This window comes from Mytilus trossulus, chromosome 6 (assembly GCF_036588685.1).
Source record: "Mytilus trossulus isolate FHL-02 chromosome 6, PNRI_Mtr1.1.1.hap1, whole genome shotgun sequence".
Lineage (NCBI taxonomy): Eukaryota > Metazoa > Mollusca > Bivalvia > Mytilida > Mytilidae > Mytilus > Mytilus trossulus.
Window position 1 is genome coordinate 73,047,960 of NC_086378.1, and position 24,209 is coordinate 73,072,168.

The 24,209-nt window shown below is 30.3% G+C and overlaps 1 protein-coding gene across 5 annotated transcripts; it reads right to left on the minus strand.

The window, feature by feature from the left end:
* Positions 1-237: 237 nt before the first annotated feature.
* Positions 238-23,849, minus strand: LOC134721818 (trichohyalin-like). 5 transcript variants are annotated; one of them, XM_063585062.1, is made up of 8 exons: positions 23,680-23,849; positions 19,912-20,100; positions 16,341-18,966; positions 13,863-13,889; positions 8,921-9,280; positions 7,800-7,943; positions 7,151-7,216; positions 238-2,862 (listed from the first exon to the last, which is right to left on the minus strand). In XM_063585062.1, the coding sequence occupies exons 2-8, from the start codon at positions 20,019-20,021 to the stop codon at positions 2,611-2,613; spliced, it is 3,585 nt and encodes a 1,194-aa protein (XP_063441132.1). In that variant the 5' UTR covers positions 20,022-20,100; positions 23,680-23,849; the 3' UTR covers positions 238-2,610. The 5 variants fall into 5 exon arrangements, with proteins under 5 accessions (XP_063441132.1, XP_063441130.1, XP_063441128.1 ...); XM_063585060.1 differs by lacking the exon at positions 7,151-7,216 and adding an exon at positions 5,179-5,199 and having other exon boundaries at positions 16,341-20,100; XM_063585058.1 differs by having other exon boundaries at positions 16,341-20,100.
* Between the last annotated feature and the right edge of the window lie 360 nt (positions 23,850-24,209).

Consider the following 24,209-nt stretch of genomic DNA (forward strand, 5'->3'; position numbering starts at 1 on the left):
AATCTTGCAGCAGTTCAAACCCCACCCCAAAACTATTTGAATTAAGTTTTTCTATCTTACATTGATCTTTTGGTCCCTAAGGTTGATTCCTCAAACTGTTTCTTATATACAAAGGGAGATAATTCAATCTTTGCATGTTATATCTTCAGCTTGCTATTATTTCAACTCATTTATTGAGTGAAAGTCATACAGTAACATACATTTTCCATCTTTTTGCTTATTAAAAACATGACAATATAATATGTAACAGTTTATTTCTCTTTCTGAATACATATCTCTGTTGACCAAACATCCATCTTCAAAGCTACAGTTCTAATCATACATCAAATGGGCTTTACTAAAGGTGTGAATATAAATACTGATGGTAACATAATATGTTAGTGCTGAAGTTGTTTTTAAAAGTAAAATTTAATGTGTATGTAAAACTTGTTTATATATAAAAATTACACCTAAGAAAGAATTTAAAACCAAAACGAGTTTTTTTTCTCAAAATTAAAAAAAAAATTCAACTGCATTGATAAGTTTTCAAGTAATTTCTGAAATTTAATTGATTGATTGTTGGTTGGTTATAATATCCAGTGGCAATTTGCCAAGGATGTATAAAGATGTATTAAAAAAAACAAAAGACTAGACAATCAATTTGTGAATTCCTTAAATTATGTGTTGATCAAACAACTAAAGTAGAACAATTTGTTATTTATAGATCTGCCACCACCCAAAAAAACAGAAAGATATATTAAGAGATCTTCTACATATTGACTAACTCCTGGCATAACTATAAAAGGTGTAATAATTTTATACCTATAATAAATGAAATACATATGTATAAAATACAGAGATGACATTTCTCCCGACATTTCAAATCACTCATCATAGGGCTTTGAGTAAATTAGAAGTGCAAAAGGTGAAAACTCTTATGATAAGATTAATTCATGTGTGCTTCAATAAATAATATTTTGTGTACTTTATATGAAATATATAATAAAAGATGATTCATGTCAATTATATAAATTTTCTTTAATCGTAAAAAAATTAACTGTTACTGATGATCTATTCTTATGGTACAAGTACAGACAGCACTTGGAACAAATATGTTTACATTAAGTTACATTCATGTTTTTGTGAAATGCATATACATTGTAGGTATTATATACAAAATGCAATGAAAAATGTGTGTAAAATAAAAACTTCTGTCACTTTAATTTTGATTAGTTGAATGTAACATTAAAATGATGGAATATTATTGAAAAACTCTGACAAAAAAAGAACAAACGTATCACATAACACTAAAGAAAACAAATCAATACTATAAATGACCTTAATGCTTCAAGACTTCATACTTTATACAATATGAATAAACTTGGAATAAAAATAATGGCAATAAAGACATTTTAGTCAATTATACAAATATAATAATGAAAACTTGACACTTAAATAAAATGTAATTCTGATAATAATTTGTACAATATTAAAATATATCACAGTATGCTTCAATATGGGGTATATAATGTACAGCACTAAATGGACGGCAAATGTTCTATTGGACGGCTACGACTCATGGATCTACTCAATAATGTAATAAAAGAGGACAGATATAAAGAATAGATATCAGGTCCTATTCTGTTAGGCAACAAGTGTCAAGTTTTATGGGACTGTGCTAAACGTTGAAATATAATAAATGCCGTGTTGGAGGTATAAGATTGAAAAACAACAGTCTCTGGACCTTTAGATTTTATCTTAAGTTTTTAGAAAGACTCGTATGAAATATTTAATAACACTTCTTTTAAATTTATTCTGTGTCTGCTTTAATTGTTTAAAAAAAAGTTTAAAACAGAAAATATTATCCCCTATTTTTTTCAATATCTTAGTAAATGTTGTTAAATTACTGTTAGTGCTAAAACCTACTGTCTCTTCGTTAATAACTTTTTCATGTGAAAACTACCTATTAAAACTTCCAGTTTGTGATTAAAACCTTAGTTAATATATAAATATATAGATTTCTTCTTGTGGCACTTTGGAATAAATCAGTTTTCAGTCTATAACTAGGCTGATAACAAAATACTTTAAATTATAAAACTTTGAAAAAGGGTTACATAAAAGATATTTTCTCCACCCAGACAATACTATAACTATAAATAGATCTCTACTGTCTATGTATCATACATATATATATATAAATATACATTTAACAAATATTCGAATAGATGCTTGCAAGATTCTCTGCTCTAATGTAGAACATTTTACTGTCATTGAAAAATTTGAAGATTTTTTTTTCTATATTCACTGTTTTTCTTTGTACTTTGCAAAATTTGTGAATGTTTGAAAATATTTTTCCAAAATCAGTTTCACTGCAATAATTATTTGAATTTATAAATTCTATAAAAAAAATATTTTAATTTTCTTGTTCGAAAGTTTCAAGAAAAAAGTTCATACCAAACAGGTTCTCAATTTTATTATTGTTTTCTACCTGCACACGAATCTAGTAGGTTGTTTCATTGGTCAGATGGTTTGAGACCGGCAAAGTCATGCATAATTTCATATTGCTCTCCTTTGCTTTTTATAAAATAAAACATATAACAAATAAATTATTGAACATGTATAACAGTATTATTAAGCCTTCTGAGGCACTGACTCCATGTTAGATCTCATCATGGCTATATTTTTCTTTTCCTGTTCATGTCTTTGTTGAAGTTTCTTTAGATCTACAACATCAACATTTTGTGTACTATGTGTTGGTGACTTTGATCCAGTAGATCCTGCTTTAACAATGGGAGATAACTGTGAAGCAACTTCATAAGAATTGTATTGTGTTGGTCGAGCTTTCACTGCTGGCCTTGGAACATTCTTTGCATAATCAAGGGCCTACAAATAGAAATCAATTATAAATTATAACAATGATATATCTGGCATATATATCTAAGTCCTATTTGCTTAAAAATAGAATATATTCATGGACTAATAATTTTTCATTTAGTGATGCGTGTTCATGTATAAATGTAAAATTTTCAACTAAAATAAATCCTGATTGAATATTTCTATTTACAGTGGCACCTAAATCCATTAAGTATTCAATATTATGTACCTACAAATCTCTATGTAATTATTATTTATTTAATTTATCAGTATTGATATTTTTTTACTTCAATTCCTCATTTCTCTTTTTAAAATGTATTTATCACACCAACTTGACATATATAACATTGATTGTGACAAGTATGCTGAATTTTGTATCAAAGCTACTTCAAATATTTACTATTGGACCAATATGTATTTATTGCATAAAAAATCCTGGTATGCATCTATGCAATTTAAAAAGAGTATGTAATATATAAACGTTATTTAACAGAGTTTATGTACACATTTCAATAGTATGTAAACAGTGGTTCAAAGCAAACAAGTATTCAAGGTCCTTTGGGAAATGGATTAATTTATAGCATGTAAAAAAAACTTGGTTTACTGCTCAACGAAAAACATGTAGTTGGTTGAAACAAGCAGGTGGACTCCATATTTATCATGGGTTTTCAAAGCATTAAAATTCACTTTCATTTGGTTGTTGAGCTTATTTCCAAAAAGATATAAATCTTTTCATGTTCTGCAAACAAAAAAGAAAACCAGGAGTAGTAAAATGAAAATAACTACCGTAATACCTCTCAGCTCGGTAGAAAACATCATGCAATTTGTCTTTTAATTGTCCCTAACAATGAACTTATTGGTTGAATGTAAGGAAATAACTTGTGTATAATGTATTATGGGTTGGTATAGTAAAATATAATGGGTTTCTATATAATCTGTTAACAACAGGGCTAGATAAATGTTTGAGGAAATAGGGTATATGTACTGACAAGCCTATTTATCTTTTTTTCTCATGGTAGAAATGAGGCACTTTTGTGAACCATGTCCCTGTTTTCTGTCATATCTTCTCTAAAACAACCCCACAAAACCTGTCTGAATTCCTAGTATTTGACTGAAACATGGTCAAATATGACCTGTAACCTAGCAAGTTTAGGCAGGTGACCTGATTTTAAATGAACCTATGACCTTTTGTGTTCCCCTTTGTTACACTGATTTGTCACACCAACCATTGATAATGGTTACTGTATCATCATAAAACAGTTATCGTAAATAAAGTCTAGTAACCAATGAACCAGTGAAGCTACTCTAAAGTGTGTCCAAATTTATATATAAAACCATCGTGAAGTCAAATAAGCTGGTGAAAATATTAAAACAATAACTTTTCCTTCCTACTGTTTAATCTTTTTCAACTCTTGAGAGAACATAATTCAAGATTATTTGCTCAGGCAATATCTGCCTGATGTAAATTGTCACTCACTTTGAGCTTTTTAAACAGGGAAAAAAAAGGGAACAATTTTACCATTCAGTTGACAATTAATATAGGCAAAAAGTAGGTATCAAAACAACTTGAAACTGGGTGGAATAAACAAATTACAGATGGTCAAAAATGGTTTCCGATAAAAGGCCAATGCAATTTCATGCGGAAGGTTTATTGAAAAAGGTCATAATTTTATCTTGGAAGGGGGATTAACGTTTTAACCATAAGCTTACCCTTTTCGCCTCTAAAAATAATTGAGATGTTTTAATTAGTAATTACCATAAAATATAAATAAAAACAAGTACATGTACACCAAAATTAACCGTGGAATAACCAGCACCTGCTATGAAATATTGGTGTAAATTAAAGTGAATTTTGGAGGAAATATGGGTTGGATGCATATGCCATACCCAACAAAGAACCAATATCAATGGATCTGTGCATTTACTAACAAAGCCTATTGAGGATTTGATTTCTTAGTGAAGGATATAGATCTTATTTATTGTATACTAGCTATAACTGATAATAGTTCACATGCAAAGATTCTTCAATTCTTATTGGCATACAAGTTTCCCTGAATTGATATCACTCAAATAATTGTCAAAGAATAATATCAACGAACTCTTGAGTTCCTTAGGTCTGAAATTTAATTCAAGATTGTTTATCGACACTTATAATGTTTTATGGTATAGTAAAGACTAAACAGACATTTTGTAATAAAACTTGCATTACTGGGTGAAACAAAGTAAAATCTGGAGTAAATGAATATTCTATACTATATATACATACAATACAAAGCTGACCATAAAGTGAAGCTATAAACACAGGGTGAAGTGTCTAATACATACCTTTCTTGTACTATTTTCTTGCTTTAAAACATAAACAAAAACAACATGCAGACACTTCATATACATGCTATATGTTACTAAATTCAACCCCTACTAATACATGTTACTCATTCAACATGCTATATCCCCTATTTAAATATTACTTGGGATTTTTCAAATGTTATTGTACAGATTTTCCATAAAGATTCAGGATTTTCATGGTTCATTAGTGGTTTTTTTTCCTTTTTTTTTAAGTTTTAAAATAGTTGTTTTTATTTTTGCTAACCAATCATTGTATGTGATCTATTTTTCCATTTAATGAATCTAAGATATAAAATTGAGAAAAAAACAGGGAATGTGTCAATGATATGCCCATATTATACATATTGAAAATGTTGCAAAAATAAAATGGAATTTTAAATAAGTCAATAAAAATTAAGGTCCTGCAGAGACAAAAGGTGGCAAAAGGATATTCATATACAAGTTTGTCTTAATTTTGAGATTATAATGTCAACAATCCTAGTTTTGTATGATGTGTTGTTGCCAGACATAGAGAAAGGAGGACAAAATAATGACTGAGCTGTATAAAAACATAGAAATTTGATGATGTTCCTGTCAGAAATCTTCTACCAATTTTTCACAGTATAAATGCAACAAACCATAATTATTTCTGAGTTGCAAATTGTTTTCAATGAGCCAAATGCATTATGAAATAACAGCTGAGTATATTATGACAACCAAACTTTGTAATTCTTCAGTTTTTTCAAATATCCTGTCAGTAGAAAGTGGTTGATAGGAAGGCTGTTTGCACAGATAATTGTATACCACGCTGAGTGATAAACACATGTAATTTCTCATGTTAACATGTACCATGCATTTCAAGCCCTATGTAATTATCAACAACAAAAATTTAGAAAGAGAAAATGTAAGATAAAATTGCATAAAAATAATCTCTTTTGTGCCTCACACAAAAATATTTCTTTTTAAGCCTTATACTAACAAAATTGTTTAAGTAACGAAATTTTCAGCATAAAAAATGGTAAGCAGTATTAGCTGTAACCATTTGCCTAATTACTTGGAGGATCAAATTACATTCCTATTGTTATGCAATCCTTACTTAAATCACAATATACAAGTCATACCTATTTAAAAATTCAAGTATGTAATGACAATATAATTACATCTTGTTTGTCATAATTAAGACTAATGACATAATCAAATAAAGACAAACACCGAGGAGGGTTATTTGTTTACTCTACACTCCTGCAATAATTGTAATTATCAACATTGACAGAACTGACATCTTCCATGCATTTATTTACATTACCAAACAGAAACATGAAAATGTAATTTGAAAGAAAATCTTTAAGTAAAAATCAATATTATATTCAGGCCTTTATTCAAGATATGGTTAATTTTTGGTTAATTTTATTTTTCTTGAATTTTACCAAAAGGGAGATAATTTGAGATTATTGCATCTAAAATCAATCACTCTACCGACATCTTATCAGTGTTAAATATCAATGAATTAAAATAGTTTAACTTTTCTTCATTCAGTCTCTTGAGGATTTTTTTTTTTTTTAAATTGAAAGAAAGTAATTCCAAAATAAAACGAAATTGTTGCGTAAATTTTTTAAGTGATTTTTTTTTTAATTTTGAAAGTTTAACACATAAAAACAAAAGCAACTGTTTAATTCAAAGCAATCTTATCTATAAACTGTGAAAACAGAAAAATTGACTGAACTTTATTTAAATATTGAACCATTCGAAAATTTAATTTGATTAATGGATAGTTAATTTTACTTTCACACACAATCAAACTTTACAAATAGTATTACATATTAAAGCAAACATGACATTCCATATTAATAAAACTACATACAAATATCGATACATTCACATTCCAAATCTATAACATTTCAGCCAATATTGAGTTCATTTACATGAAGCACTTCCATTAAGCATGTTAGTATTTCTCTCCCATCATACTCACTGCTTTTTTAAGATTTTTACTCGTAATAAAGTACGGATCTTTTAATTTGTCTGCAGGGATTTTTTCCTACACAAAATAAGTGCTCACTTATTATTTTTGAAAATAGAAAAATAAAACTTTCACATGTATAGAAAAATAAAACTTTCACATGTATAGAAAAATAAAACTTTCACGAGTATAACTTTTATATGATATTTTTTTACTTCCTGAATGAAGAAAACATTAAAAAAATTTCAATCAGGTAAAAACAATGTTTATATTTTCCCTAAACCATTTTGTTTTCCTAACTGAATGATGTTTAGCACTAAATGAAAAACAAGTGTTTTGGGAATGAAAATCTGGATTAAGTTCTTAATTTTTAAAATCCCACATGCATGCATTGTTATATTAACTCAGATAGTTAAGTTTTTGCAAATCAGAAAATTGGTGAAAAGTATAATGCTATGATGCATATTTTTCTCACTCTTCCAGATTAAACATTTCATTGGATAACATGTACAGACTTAAAGAGCCTTAAAACCTTGAATCAGTCACTGAAAGTTTACTGTGCAAAAATACAGAAAGAACAAAAATTTCAGAAAGACTGCAACAGGAGTTGTGATACTATTATCTAGTCACACATTAATTATTTATTAAGAAATTTACTTACTGCCTTTCGTTTACTTTTTTCTGATTCCTCTACCTGAGGGTCTTTACGAGGATATTTGTTGGTCGGTTTCTTATCATGTAAGTCATGTTTATTTTTTTCCATTACCATTCTCGCATACTCAAACTGTTTATGCCTCTTCTCACACTGAAAATTATAAACCAAGGGTTTCCAAATGAGAGACATTATAGACTGGATGATTGTCAATACAATCAAAAACTGGTGACTGCATACGTTTACAGTAGAATTAGAAAAGATATGGAATAGGTGTACATTAGCTGCCATGCCAAATTTGACAAAAATCTGTGACATTTTCTTTTACTTGACCTTATTCCAGAATCATGAAAACTATATGACATTGACCAATGAACAATGAAAGTGAGGTCAATGTCAAATGTCCCTGTAAGACCGGGTTGTATATACATTTATCTAAAATTAAAAAATATTAATCAATATCGTTTCAGAAATCAACAAGATTTCAATATAAATAACTATTAATGTATTCATTAAACGCAAATTAAGTAAAATTTAAAACATTTAAAATTCATTTTGTAAAATGGAAGAATTAACAGTAGATCTGCACCAAAGAATAACTAGAAATGTTTAAATTTTTTATGAAGTGTCAAAGGTTTTTCCACCTGACAAGTCCTATGTAATTCAGTAAGATTTAAAACACTTTGTAAAAGTATACAGTGTTCAAATCTTTGAACAACTCGGTCAAACCATATAATAAAGTTAAATATATTTGAAAATATTAAAAGCATTTCTGTTACTTTTTATAAATAATCAGCGACTCATTTCACAAAAACAAATCCTACGAGTCATAATCATTATAGTATAACTTAGGATCAATTATTATGGTTTGATTTTATGTGAAAAAAGTCTTAAGTAATCTTTTAACACAATTTATATTTGAGCTGTGTTTGATAAAGTCAATCTCATGCAAGTACATGTATACATGTACATGTATAGGACTTTGATTAGTTATGGAGCATTCAAATATAAAATAAATGACAGATGTATTAATATTCATTTGCATAAGGGTTGATTTTTATCAGACGCAACTAGTATGTTATCCTTCAAAATTAGTTTTAGTAACATAAATAAATACCAATATGTCATACCTTATCCTTGTACGTTTCATTATCCAGGTCGGGTCCAAGTGTTCCCCTGTTTAGTCGAACCTCCTTCTGCATCTTTTTAAAGTCTCTAACTGTATAAACTTGATACCATGGTTCCTGGTTTTGATCTTTCTGCTTATTTTCCTGGTACATAGACGCATACCCTCCTTTTTCAACAATAACAGGAACAGTAAGTTCATCACGGATAGGTATTGGTGGAATTTTAGCATAAGGATTTGGCGACAAATTTAATTCTGCCATTAATGCCTCCTCCTGCTTAAGTAGTGCCTCTTCATCGATGCCGTCATAATCATTCCCTCTGTAAGCTTCTGTCTGTAGTGGTTGCTGGGGAGGGGGCTGATCCTTAAATATGTATATAAAATTTATTACTTCAATACATATAAATAATTTGGATGTTTCATGTATAAAACTTCTATTTTTAGGCTAGACTATGAATTTATAAGTAGATATTTTCCAATATTAACTATTTCAATAAATCTAAGACATTTGTAGTCTTACGCAATTTAGTATGTAATATATAAACATCATTTAAAAAGAAAAGCTAATAACTTTTACAGGAGTAATTGTAAAGGGGTCAACTCACATTCTCAATTTCAATTGTAATTTTTTCACATTTTTTTTAAACATTTTAGTATTGTCAATTTGTTTTATTTGTAATCATAATAGTGATTTGTTTGTCAGCTAGTTTGTTGGAATGTTGGTGTTTAGCATCACTTTCAGCACGGTGAGAAATAGGAAAATTCAGAGAGGACCACCAAGCTATGGTATGATAAAACAGCAGGTTCATTCTCAATAGAGAAACTGTATGTCTATTTTGTATAAACCTCAATTGAAGACTTTCAGACAATACTATAACTAATATTATGTACAATACAAAAAGTCCCTTCACCTTTTCCAATTATCCACTAATTAGGTAAGATAATTATGTTTGTCGAATATTACAGGGATAACCTTAATATTTATAGATTTCAATATAAAAACAATTTGGATAAAGATCAAGATTGTCAAGATTATTGAAATGACAATGCCTAATTTCAGAACCTTTAAAACTTAATTCTATCTTATTTAATATGATACACATATATACTTGTCTTATCATATTTTAAACACAAGGCCAAAATACATATAAAAAGCACCCCAGGTGTTCTTGGTCAAATTATAATGAAAGATTTTTAAGTTGAGGACATGTCTTTTGGTGCTTTTCTACCAAAGGTTTCTTTGATTTCATGACTTTCAGCCCAACAGAATATGGCTGCTTAATGTCATTGTTCAAAATCAAAGCCAATACACAGTTAACATTAATTACTTTGCAAACATTGAATTTTGGAAGTTGTAGAAAGATTTTATTTGGTGGGAGTACATGTCCTTCATAAGTGGACCACACAAGAAAAAAGTGTGTTTGCCGTGCAGTCTAAAATGATAATTAATTGATCACTGGCAATAAAGACTGTAGTTCTTATCTTGTATTTTGAGAGGGGGCTTCTGGAAAACTGTAAGGTATTAAATTCATTTTAAAATAATGTTAATGTGATGTAAAATGAATGTGTCTAATCATTTGGTTAGGACCCCCGATTGTCCCCAATCCCTTTGAAAATCTCCCTACTATCTGGCAACTGAGACTGACAGTTATAACAACTACTATCAGGAAGTACAGAAATCTAGATCATTAAATTTCTATTAATAAACAAATAGCAAACTTATTCAAACTAGTCCTGTCTATATATTCTTATTTGTTCAAATAAATTACAGTAGAGATTAACTAGTATTAATGAAGAAAGGTATTTGAACCATTGTTCAAGTATTGATTGACATAAATAATATTGGCAAATGCTTCACTGAAATAGTAACTAAATATCCTAAGAGAAAACATATCCTTACATTTAAACTTGTATTGGTTTTAAAGATATTCTTTTAAATTCCTGAAGGCTTAAATGTTTTCTTGTTGCTCGGGCTTCATTGAATCATATCAAAAACACAACTAGAATTTCATATTTGTATTTTTTTTAAATAGGTTATAATTATACAAAATGGGTCTTGAATAAAAAAAAACATAAGGTCCTTTTTTACAATGAACATTAATAGCTTTTGTATTTACTTTTAATTCAACTCCAAAAGTTTAAATGTGTCTATTGAAAAAGTATCAATTGAAATTAAAACCAGAACTTGACGTCTCTTTGTGAATAAGAATTTGTTTTGCACAGATGGAATTGGTGGCTTTCTAAATATGTTGCAAGATAAATTAATGTTATTAGGTCCAGTGTACCACTTCTTGTTATGTATTTCATGTAAAACTATGTCTTAAAACCAATTTTTTGGTTAGTTCTATATTAACTTCTCGTTGGAATTTTATAAACTTAGTACTAATAGAAACGAAATTGTTTCAAATTCTCACACTGGTTAGGCACATCAAATAAACACTCATATATCCTTGTATTATATATGTACTTCCAAAATGACCATGCCTTAAAAATAAGACGTACAGTTCAGATGCTTGTATATATCAATTTAAGTTTGAAATAGATTTCTACTCTTTTGATTAAAATTTAATTTATCTATACAGCATATTAATTTTTAAACTATATATATGCCTAAGGGTAATAATTGTATATATTTATTTTAAAAAATGCACTATACTAACTTTATTAGGATTCAAGCCCATTATCTTAACTCATGCAGTATTACAATAAGCACCATGCAGATGAATAATCATGCAATGACATATCAATCTTAATATCTATACAGAATAGGACTGACATTAAAACCTAATTCAGTTACAAATTTTAATTGCTAAAAGTGTCTATTCACCAAAAAAATTTTGTAAGGGTTCCACGGAACCCAGTGTCTCGCCTACTTTTGCTGTAACTCCACAGTCTCCCAGGCTCAACAAAAATGAGGAAAACATATTCCTCTTGATACTATCTTTTCATTGTAGAAGCTTCTGTCACAGTTTGGTAAAAATCCAGTATAGTTTAAGAAAGATATTCAAATTCTAAAAACTTTAACCACAGAGTGAATGTAATGTTTCCCCGCAGAAAAACTAAGTCCATTTATAGGTAAAAAACAGAAAAAATGGAATTTTATTTTTGCAAACTTTACTTCTGGATACTATCTTATGATCATAAACAAGCTCTTGTCCAAGTTTGGTAGAAATCCAGTATAGTTTAAGAAAGTTATTCAAATTTTAAAAACTTTAACCACAGAGTGAATGTAAGGTTTCCCCGCAGAAAAACTAAGTCCATTTATAAATAAAATACAGAAAAAATGGAATTTTATTTTTACAAAATTTACTTCTGAATACTATTTTATGATCATAAACAAGCTTCTGTCCAAGTTTGGTAGAAATCCAGTATAGTTTAAGAAAGTTATTAAATTTTCAAAAACTTTAACCACGGAGTGAATATTTGTTGACGCCGACGGAATGTAGGATCGCTTAGTCTCGCTTTTTCGACTTAAGTCGAAGGCTCGACAATAAAAATGTCATAAAAAGATATCTGCTAATTTCCAAGTACACTGTATTAAATTAGTATTTTCAAATGTTTTCCATATCTCTTTATGCCACCTGCCCATGAGGTTTAAAGCTTGTATTTCGTACCAAAATATATTCTTCTATTAATTTTCATGTCTATAACCTAACACAATTAATATTTAATTACATTTTTATGCAGACATTTTTTATCCAGTCCCCACTCAGATTTTAAATTAAGCAATGTCAAGTTCAGAACTCTTTCTTGACTTGTCTACTTAAATTATTATTGAAAATTCAAATCTTAGACTTATACCTGCCTATCCATTTTTCTACCTGAATGCCAAATGGAAACATTAGCAGATGGTAGCAGACTAATTTTTTTGATTGCTAAAGCATTAATCCTAAATGTGTTTCCCTTGTTAACTCATGTTGTGAAGTTCCTGTTTCATTGCATTTCCATCTTAAGGGGGTCTCATTGGAGGATTCCGATCCTGGATCCCGCTTACTGTTTTATCAGATTCCCGTATCCTGCTTACACTATGTACATAAGCAATTCTCATTTTTTTTGTCATTCCCCAGGTCCCGCTAGACCTCATTTCCCGTTTTCACGACACAATAATTTGACTTTCCCGTGTCACACTTACCAAAAAGCCTGTGTCATGCTTAGACCCCCAATGAGACCCACTCTTAAGTTCTTGCTTGTGTTTAATTATAACTCAGAGTCTCTATAATAAGCTTTGAAGCTTTCTGATACAAATTAAGTGAGAAAACTTCAAAAGAGAGGAGCAAACACCTAAACATAAGTGTCTTCCTTGACATAAAATTTTGAAGTCAAAAGTTTAGAAAAGAGATTTAAGCAAGTTCATGTATAAGCTGACCAGTACTAAACTTTATGTCATTTTTTGTTTCTTTTTTAGTTCTTGGCAGCTATTAAACTTATTAAACTATATAGAGGGACTAAAAAATCAACTTTTATCAAATAGTATATACCTGGTTTTTTAATGGTATTAATGTAGAATATTAAAAGGTCTATGTATTCTTTGCAATGATTTATTGATTTGAGAATAAAAGACATATATTTGTTCTGCGCATGTTTATATTGTTGGGAAACGGTCCATTGGTTTTAACAGCCCACAACAACGGAACCTACCCAAGAGACTGAAAGAAGTTTAATTGCAGTATAAGACATTAAACGATAGCAATCACCATAGATTTTTACACAACAACATAAAAGACGTGACAAAACATACTATCAAACTTTAATGACTTTATTGATTAAGTATTTGTTTAGGAACACTTAAATGAAAACCCAATTAAATAATTCAAGCTACAGCAATCTCAACAATGCAGATTAGAAAAAAATCTCTATTTAATAAATGGTTGCTAAGTAGGTTTTTTTTACTACAACATGCTAAGCTCCTGAAAGCCATTAGTTTTATAACTGAAAAGACAACCTACCCAGTATCCCATATAACCTGTACTGAACTAAAGAATAGAAATATAAATGACACTCATAGAATGTATAAAGAAAAAATTAAATCTGCTAAGTATATATAACCTTCAATATTTTCAAGAGTTTTATAATGTATTGTAAATGTTTTTGATAACAAGTCTACAACTTGCAATAGACTTTTATAAATAAGACCCAAATGAAGATTATTTGATAGCTGTCTATCGTAAACTTGTTTAGTATTATAAAGAAATTTACAACTATCATATTATCACATAGTTCTTTGGCCTGAATACCATGAATACAGAGATTTTATTTCAACATAAAACTCAATTAATATTTGTACTATGCCATTATATGAATAAAAAGAGTGATAGCCATTTCATCGTTCACACAATCAAGACTTATTTACTTTATTCACTTGCTTTCTTCTTGAATTATACCAATAGCTATATAAATAAAGAGATATGGTATGATTGCCAATGAGACAACTACCCACTAGAGACTAGATGACGTAGATGTTAGAAACTGACTTTAGATGGAATAAAAATGTTCATAATACATGTAGTACACATCACAAGGATAATACCAAACTCAGCAATGTTTAAACTGCATGAATTTTTAATATCATAAGAATATTAAAGACTGAAACATGGTAGATTTCAAATCTTCTACTGCTTTTTCATACTTGGTATGCTTATCATTCAGTTCATAAAGACTGCATTCCATTGTAACTAGTTTTCCTTTATAGTGATGAAGTTGATGACTGGTCCATTAAAGCAGGACAAATATTTAGAAAACACAGACTTGTTTGAAAACAAAAAAAAATTACAGATAAGATCATAAGCATGATCAGTTTCATAAATGAAATATGTTTTGCAAAATCTAAGATTCTGAAAACAATAACTTTTAATAATATTTTATGAAGACTTTTTTTATCGAACACACAGTTCTTGAAGGACATTCTTGATGCCAATTTTGCTTTTTAATGCACTACAAACCAAAGTTTTGTTAGAAAAAAACAGACTTTCAATAAATTGGTATTTGTATGCCCTATAAAATTTTCATCCTTTAATTTGGAGAAGTGTGTTTTAATAAAATTATTTTTTTTCTCTTGTATTTAGTTCACGAGACCAATTTCTTATCTTTGCTTGTTAATGAAATGCAATGCTACAGTACTATTAAACATGTAAACTATAATCAGAAGGATTCCATTGAATTAATGAGTCCTTATATTATACATTGTAGTATAAAATTAAATCAAGCATTAAACAATAATAACAAGATTTACAAGATTAACTCAGATATTTAATACAAATTTAATCCAATATGTCCCTGACCTTTGCTTTAACATACTAATGGTGCTTCTCAACTTTGGTCATAGGCCAAAATTATAAAATTGTTAAAGTATTGAACAATCAAAATAATGAAATTAAAATTTTGTAATTATGCTGTCAGAAATATCAATGGAGAAAATTAAATTGGATAATTATATCTACGAAAAAATTATGAAACTATTTCTTTGATTTTCAGATTGAATATTACAATTTGAGCAAGGCACCTTACATCGAACCACCATGACAACTCTGAAAACACCAAATGAACTTGTCAAATTCTGATAAGATTTCCTTAGACAATTAAATTGTTGATACAATCAAAGACCCAACAAAAAAAGAAAGCATATAACTTAATAAACTACAATATACATCTATTCAAAAACTTTCTTGTGTTGAATGTCAACTTTTATATAAGTGGATCATTTTAATACCTAACAACAAAGAGCCTAGTTATCTTCACTTCAAATATTTTGTTAGTGTTAAATTCACTATGGAAGACTGTTTGGTATGAAAACATCCCAAAACAGATCTGAGGTTTTTAAATAGTTTAATATCTTAAACAGATATTTCATGGGTAATCAATTAAATTTCATTACAGTATAGTAACTATGATATCGTATCAATATTAACCTATCTAATAAGGTTTTTTTTTAATCCAAGCATCAGTTTATAAATAGTAAACCAGACATAAAAGTAATTAGTAATAAGAGTTTTTCTTTCCTTTTTCTATGTATTTTTTTAGAATTCATAAGAAAAGTTCTAAACAAATCAAGTTTGCTTGATTGCTGTTTTACATTAAAAAAATGGTGAAGAGATGCTACACCATGCTTACATCATGTACATATAAAATTACATAAACTGCATAAGATTTCTCTATATATATATCTTAATACTTAATACTATTTCTTCTGTCAAATCAATTTTCACAATTTCAAATTAGCCTGTTTTCATGCTTTCTACTTTGAGCAAGTCTTTGCTTTAAATCAAGATTTAATTCTGAACAAAAATCTTTTATATTGACCCGTAATTTCATTTCATTCAACATACATGTGTGTACATAGTAACATTCAGATTGTTTTTTGTAATTTGTAATTTTTCATTGGCTTTTTACATACATGTGTTTATAAACTAAAGTAATATTGAACTGACCTGATATTGCCTATTGTACTGGTTATCTGCTTGATACTGCCGACTTCCTTGACTTATCGGTGACTGATGAGAATGGTTGTCACTCGGTGGGCTCTGGTACCGGCTCTCTGTTTGATCTCCTCCACCTCCACGATTTGAAGGTTGATACTGAACACCAACTGGACGTCTATCACCCGTCTGTTTCTGTCTGACTTCGGCTTGAACATTAAATGGTGGCTCTGATCCTGGGGCATCATCAGGATGAGATTTCACTCTTCGTTGAAATGTCGGACTTAATACTTTTAAATTAATGTCAACACTTATTTTTTGTCCATCATCTGTTATAATTTCAGTTTTTATTGGCTTTAATTCGATTGGTTTTTTATATGAACCCGTGTCCCTATATACTGGGGACTGTGTTGGCTCCTCCCTTGAAACTTGTGGCTTGTAGCCTAAAGGTTCAAGGTACTGATTACGTGTTGGGGTGCCATACATTCTACCTTGACCTTGTTGAATCTGACCTTGATTTGTAGTCTGCAGGTGACCATCACTTGGGTATTTTTGAAGACCTCTAGATTTTTTAACAGAACCAGATGTAGTTTTACCATCCTTGTGTTTAGCCAACTGTGCTGACCTTTTTGCCCATACTCCCTCAGCCCCTTGATCTGCATTGCCACGTAACTCTGTAAGAGGTGGTCGTTTTTCCTCATTTGGCAATGGAATTGTTCGTTTATGTTTTTTCCCTTGTTTCTTGGGATGAATAAATATATCACTAAGTTTACTTTCTGCTTCCTTTTCTTTCTCTTTTAATGTTTTATAACTTTTACTTGGGGGAAGTCCATATGTAAATTTGTTTTCTTCTACATAATCAACTCTTGGCTCTTTTGGATGAAGTAGTTCCATCCTAGCGGTATCCATATCCTCTTCATATTCAGGTTTTTCCTCCCTTTGACTTAAATACTTTTCGTTTTCACCACGACCTTGACCAAAAGGATTTGGAGGGGGATTTCCCCAGTTCCCATATCCTTCTTGGTCTAATGAGTCTCTAGCAAAATTACGTTGATCATTATATCCATTTTCATCTAATGAATCTCTAAATTGTTCATCTAATGGAATGCGAGGTATAACAACTTCAGAGTCGTGTATTTGATTGTTTTCTAATCTGTGCCGTAAATCTTCCTGATATTCTGTTTCACGTTGTAGGTCATCATCACCTCTTTCATCTCCATTCCTATATCGAGACGGAGAAACTCCCCTCCTATCATAATACTGATCATCCTGTTTTCTTGAATATTGATCATCAGGTCTTTGCGACTCTTGATCATTCGGTCTCCGTGAATATTGATCATCCTGTCTTCGTGACTGTGGATCATCCTGTCTTCGTGACTGTTGATCATCCTGTCTTCGTGAATACTGATCATCTTGCTGTCTATCATACTGATCATCTTGTCTCCGTGAATACTGATCGTTTTGCCTGCGTGAATTTCTTTCTTGTTCCTGAGAATATCCATCTTGTTCTCTAGAATGTCTATCTTGATCACGAGCGTATCCACCTTGATTTTGGGAATAACCTTCAGATTCTCTTCCTTGACCTCCTTGATTTCGTGCATATCCTGTTTGATTCTGAGCATATCCACCTTGATTTCTAGAGTATCCTTCTGGTTCTTGAGAATAACCTCCTGGATTCCTAGAATAACCTTCTTGATCATCAACATTACGATCCTCATAACGATTATCATTACGGGCATTAGGAACCTCCCGCGAGTCACGCACATTACCGTGACTGTTAGAATTATTTGAGTAGCCATTTTGATTTCTCTCTTGTCTATAACCACTATCCTGATCCTGTGATCTTCCGTAACTCCTTGAATCCATCTGATCACTTTGTCCGTATCTATCACTTGTTTTTCTACTGTTATACGAATTTGAATATCCCTCAGTTGCTTGAATTTCTGCTCTTAACCGAGCAGCTTCCTCATTCATTGCCTCCCTTTCTTGTTTATACCTATTTCCTTGCTCTTCAATTCTACGAACTTGGTCCTCTAAATCTTCATTCATATCATCAATACGACTTTCAACAAAACGAAATTCGTCCTCTTCTTCCCTTGTAAACGTTGGAGAATCAATATATATCTTTTTAACAGCTCTTCCAGAACCACTTTTTGCACTGTTGTTTTGGTCTGCACGGGCAGATCCAGATCTTATTGTTTGTGATAATGATACAGACGGAATATCAGATTCAAACTGATGTGTATGGTCAGGTGATAAGTTTGATGTCCTGCCCGAGTTAAAATCTAAAGAATCTTGAAATTTTTGTGGAGTTGCAGGATGTGGTGTTGGGACTCGTTCACGTGGTGTGTCCCAAACTTCAGTTCCACGACCTTCAGTATGACTATGATAATCACTTATAACAGGCTCTTTAAAAGATACGGCACTTTTACGCTGGTCAAATTTTCTAGTTTCAGAAAGGTTATCTTGATTCACATTGTCTATATCATGACTTGCCAAATCGTAATTAATATTAGATGGAGGAGGTATACCGTTGTCACTTACTACAGATTCGTTCCTATCAAACTGTGGTGCGGGGACACCTGTAGCACTAGTTGCAGACGCTGTTCGCTGACTAGTTCTGGAGTTGGCTCTAAACCTAGAAGATTCAGCAGATGTTATTACAGGTACATGTTTAGTAACAGGTGAAGGCACTCTATATGTTTGTCTACCAGAGTCAGGTGCAGATTGTAAATAGCTAGTGGTATCTGGTACTAGTCCAGAATCAACGTCAAGACTATCAGCTTCAATCCCTTCACCACCTTGTGCAAATGGCAACTCACTAACAGACCGAGCTTCCAAAAATGGGTGCTGTTGAGAAGAAGAAGTGCTTATATTTTTAAGTCTACTAGAACTGTAACTCACACCACTAGGTGTTTTATTTTGCTCTCTTGATGGAGATTTTTGAAATAAAGGACTTTCAACTCTATCAATCTTTAGATAATCAATTTTGGATGGGGTATTTTTACCCGAAATATTTTCTTGTGGCTTTATAGATTCAGAACTTGGCAATCTATCTGTATTTTGAATCTCAAGATTATTATCACTGTCAGAATTCAGAATATTTTCCACTTCTTTTTTTGTTGGTGAATTACTTTTTGGCGATGTTTGATCAAATTCTGGGCTTTTAATATTATCTACATCGAAAGTCAGAGATTCTTCAACATTGCCCCAAGAACTTTCATTAGAATTTTCTTTTTGTTTTTCAGCCTTATCACTTTTGGCAGAATATCTTGATTCAGGCTGCTTTTCTGAATTATTTGTCTGTGAAAATCTAGAGTCAGCTCTATTATCGATGTCCAATTTCACAGGACTATTTTTCAAAGAATAACGTGAGTCTGGCCTATTGTCAGTTTTTGCTTGTTCTGAACTATTTTTCTCTGAATATCTTGAATCAGGTCTATTTTCCTTATCTCCTTTTTCAGAATAACGTGAGTTTGGTCTATTTTTGACACTATTTTCTGGGGTTGCAGTGCTATTTGATTTTACATTAGTAGAAGCGTGTGGCGTATGTACAGGTGATGTGTGCTGAGCAGCTACGAACCTTGTGTCAGTTAGTGAATCACTTGTCAAAAGTTTGACTAAAGCAGGATTTTCTGTTTTTATCCTCCCTGAAGCAGTTGAACGTGCAGATACTCTAGAAGTTCCACTCATATTACCTTTCGGCAAACTCCATTTTGACCATAGGCCATTCCTAATTGTGCATTAACAATTATAAATTGGGCAAACAATTCTGAAAAATAAAAAATAAAATCATTAAATTATGGAAATGGGTAATGTGTATGTCAAAAGCAGAAAACAACATATTTACATAACATAGGATCTAGCTAGGGTAATTTTGGTAATTAATCACTAGTTAAAACTGATAGAATTTTATTTGATATTGATCATAATTTGTACATGTTTTACATGAACATTGTTTGTACATGCAGTTGTAATTTAAACAATTCCAGCAAAAAATATCCTGTAATTATATTTATTTATTTCATTCCATTCAATTTCATTGATTTTATTTCGGATATCAGAGGAGTTTAAAGGCGTCTTTTTAATTTTAAATGCTTGAATGTAAACATAGCCTCCACTGCAAGGAGCTTCTTCACTGTGACACAGTATATTATATATATATATGTTAATTATATGTTCATTTTTTATTGTTGAAAAACTAGAAAAATTAAAGATATTAAAGCCATTTAAAAAAAATTGCAAGACTTATAGAGTAAAGATAAGAAGAAGTATAACTGTTTTAATTAAAAACATAAGATAGTCATGACTCTATAAAAGATTTATAAAGTATTTGGATTCTAATGAAATTTTCTTTATGTACATGCTTTAAGAATCAGAACTTACTTCCCTGCATCTGAATATCAAAAAAAAATATACAAATTGCAATTTATAATTCCAAAGATAAAAACTAATAGAAATTGGAGAAATAGAGGTCTATTATAAAGTATAGAATAAATACTTTAAAAAGTATGTCTAGCTTCTGAGACATTCATTGCAGGGGAGACAATAAAAAACATCAAAACAATATAATGCATATTATAAAGAAAACATTTGGAAAAATCTATAATTACAAACTTTGCTTCTTTTTCCAATCAATTAAATTCATTTACAATAATTAATGCATTTCTGAACTTTAATACTATGTACAAATACCAGCAGTTTTCCCAAGAGCATTTTAGCATAATGACAATGTCATGCAATACATTGTTTTATCTGAAGTTATTATTTTCTACTATTGTTATGAAAAAGATGCTACAAGTTCTAGAAACAAGATGGTATTTCAAAATTCCCTGTTTACCAGGATGCTTTATAAAATGTGTATGGAGAAAACAAAAGTACAAATGTGGGTTAATAATGTAACAATGCCATAAATCCTTCTGTGCACGAAACTAAAACAAAAACATGAACTAACTACACATGTACAGTATATCGTCGCTGTTATGCAAAAACCTCGTATCTCAATTTTTTGCGGTAATCTTTTTATCGATTATTAAGAATTAAATATGTATGTTCCACTGAATGCGAAAATATCTGATCTTCTAACCAATCATTAACCCGAATTCTGACAAGTGACGAAAAAAGTGTAGTCGGATTGGTGAGACATTTTGTTGTGCGAAAATATCATATCTCAAAAGAAAAAAAAGATGGCACTAGCAGCTGAGATTATAACAGGTACAGTTTTGTCAATTTTTTGTCTAATATATGTATAGCTTAGAAATAATGAAAAGCTTTGAAAATACAATATAGGTGCAGAAATTTTTGCTCGCCTTGGTAATTGATTGGTTAGAAGATCAGATATTTTTGCATACATTGGAACATAAATATTTAATTCTAAATAATCGATAAAAAAAAATCAGTTTTTATTGCCTGGTGTAAATTTATGAAAACCTTAGATACGAGGTTTTTGCATAACAGCGACGATATGTAAAACAAACAATGCAGAATGGCCTTGTGTCAACTTAAAAAATAAAGGCAAAAATTGTTTTAAATTTATACATTATATATATCTTTACAGTACTTGAGATATTAACGTTTGATCAGTACTATTCTGGACAAATTTTATATCTGTAAATTAAACAAGCAAAGTTTTCCTTCATACTACATTGTATATCAACTTTCTTGATATATGAACCATAAGCAGACAAAATTGATTTTGTTTGTACAAAAAATATTTTAAGATTGTGGTTTCCCATATACATGTAGATATATGAAATTGAATGGGAAACACAAAAATTTAATAATTAATAAAGAAAAAAAAAACAGAGATTGTTAGATTTATATCTGCGGAAATGGAATTCCCTCATTCAAAATTGACTAAAAAGGTTTTACAAAATGTAACTACAAAAAAAATAATATATTTTGGACTATAATTTACTAGCAAAAAGTAAAAATAAAAACTAAGTCCATATCAGTAAAATACACCAAATAAAAATAAATACTTCAAAATTCTGCTCTTGATAGTACAGTACAATGTACTATTTTTTGGTCAAATTTAAAACAAGCTTCTGTCCAAATTTCTTAAAATTCCATAAAGGGTTTGACCAAGTTATTGCAATTGATGTCTGAAAAATCTTTCACACCAGATGTTGATCCCTGAACGACAAAGGAGGGGTCTCATTCGGGGGTTCTGATCCCAGATCCTGCTTACTGTTTTGTCAGATTCCTGTATCCCGCTTACACTAAAAAAGGGGGGTTCCAACACCCGGAATCCCCCCACCCCCTTTTGGATCCGCCAATGACAGCGTGTAAATTATTATGGAAAAAGAATGTGAAACTAGCAATTGATAAATTCTGGACTCAAAAATTACTACTTGATTGTCAAAATAAATCTACCCTGTCGTACTGTGATCTATCAAGTTTGAAAATTGGAACTGTTCATAAACTCTGGTCTTCAATTGAAAGCAATATTAAAGATGTCCGCCGTGGTGGTATAAAAGCTCGTCTAATTACAGGAACTTACGTTCTCCAGTCCAACACAAGTAAATTTAATCAACATGAAGTTAGCTCTGTTTGTCCACTTTGTCAATATGAAGATGAGGATATAGTTCATTTCATTTTAAAATGCAACGCTCTATTTAGATACAGAAAATCATATATAGAAGAATTGGAAGTGATAATAAACAGCATAAGTAATCCAAATACGTGCTCATGGAATAGTCTGGTTGGAGATTTTGGTCTATTAACACAGTTGATTCTTGACCCTAGTGTTTTGATAAAACAGAAAATATTATCATGTAGTGAAAAGACTCTCACTAAAATAGAGGATTGCTCACGAAAAATGTGCTTCTCCCTACACTGTGGAAGATCATTGATCATAAACTCTGAACATTGATTGTCAAACTTAGAAGTGTGATAATAAATTCAGATTAGTGAATATAAACTCAGAACATTGACTTTAAACTCGGAGACATCAAGGGTGTACATATTCTAAGGCTCTTAACCCAAATGTTTATATTGAATTTCTATGTAAATAGTATTGATAAGATAATCCCTTTAATGTGACTATACATATCATATCATTAATGAACATTTACCCATTTATGGGGTGCACCAATATAGTGGTGGATTATACATACCAAAGAAGAAGAAGACAGCAGCTACTATGTACAAACTTCCCAATGCTTGATATAATCAACAAATTTCAGACAAGAGGTATAAATCAAATGCAAACATTTTTAAAGTATACAATAACTAATATTGGAATTACTGCGGTAATAAACCATGTCAACAAAACACAAAATGTAACTGGTCTATTTTAAATGTGTCGGACTGAATATAAGAAGCTGAGACTTGAAGCTTTATATCATACCTTTATCTTCGCAATAATAACACACACACAAACAAACAAACACAAACAATCCTTGTAAATCAACGGTTGACTTGATCAGTTCTCATATTCCATTGCGTGTGGTGTCACGGCCAGATTAGAAATGTCCCACAATGCATCCATATTATTTACATGTCACCATAGTTTCCACGAACGATAACCCTCGAAGAACAAGTGCTCGAAGTGTTACTTTTTATGTTTTTTCTGAAATATTAATTTAAAGTCCATTGAGATCTGTCAATGATTAAAATATATGATTAAAACAATGTTTATTAATTTAGTATTTTATTTTGCAATTTAACTTTCCTGGAGTTAGAATTTTTTTTAAATAAGTTAGTAATTTTATTTAACATATTCTGAGGCTTATAGAGTTATTTCCCATTTACAAATATTTGTAACGTGTTTTATTATGATTAAAATCTGAGACTATTATGATGCATTACTGCCTAGTATAGCTTTAAATCATAAAAATTAAATCAGATAAATCATCAAAATAGAAGTGCATATTTATC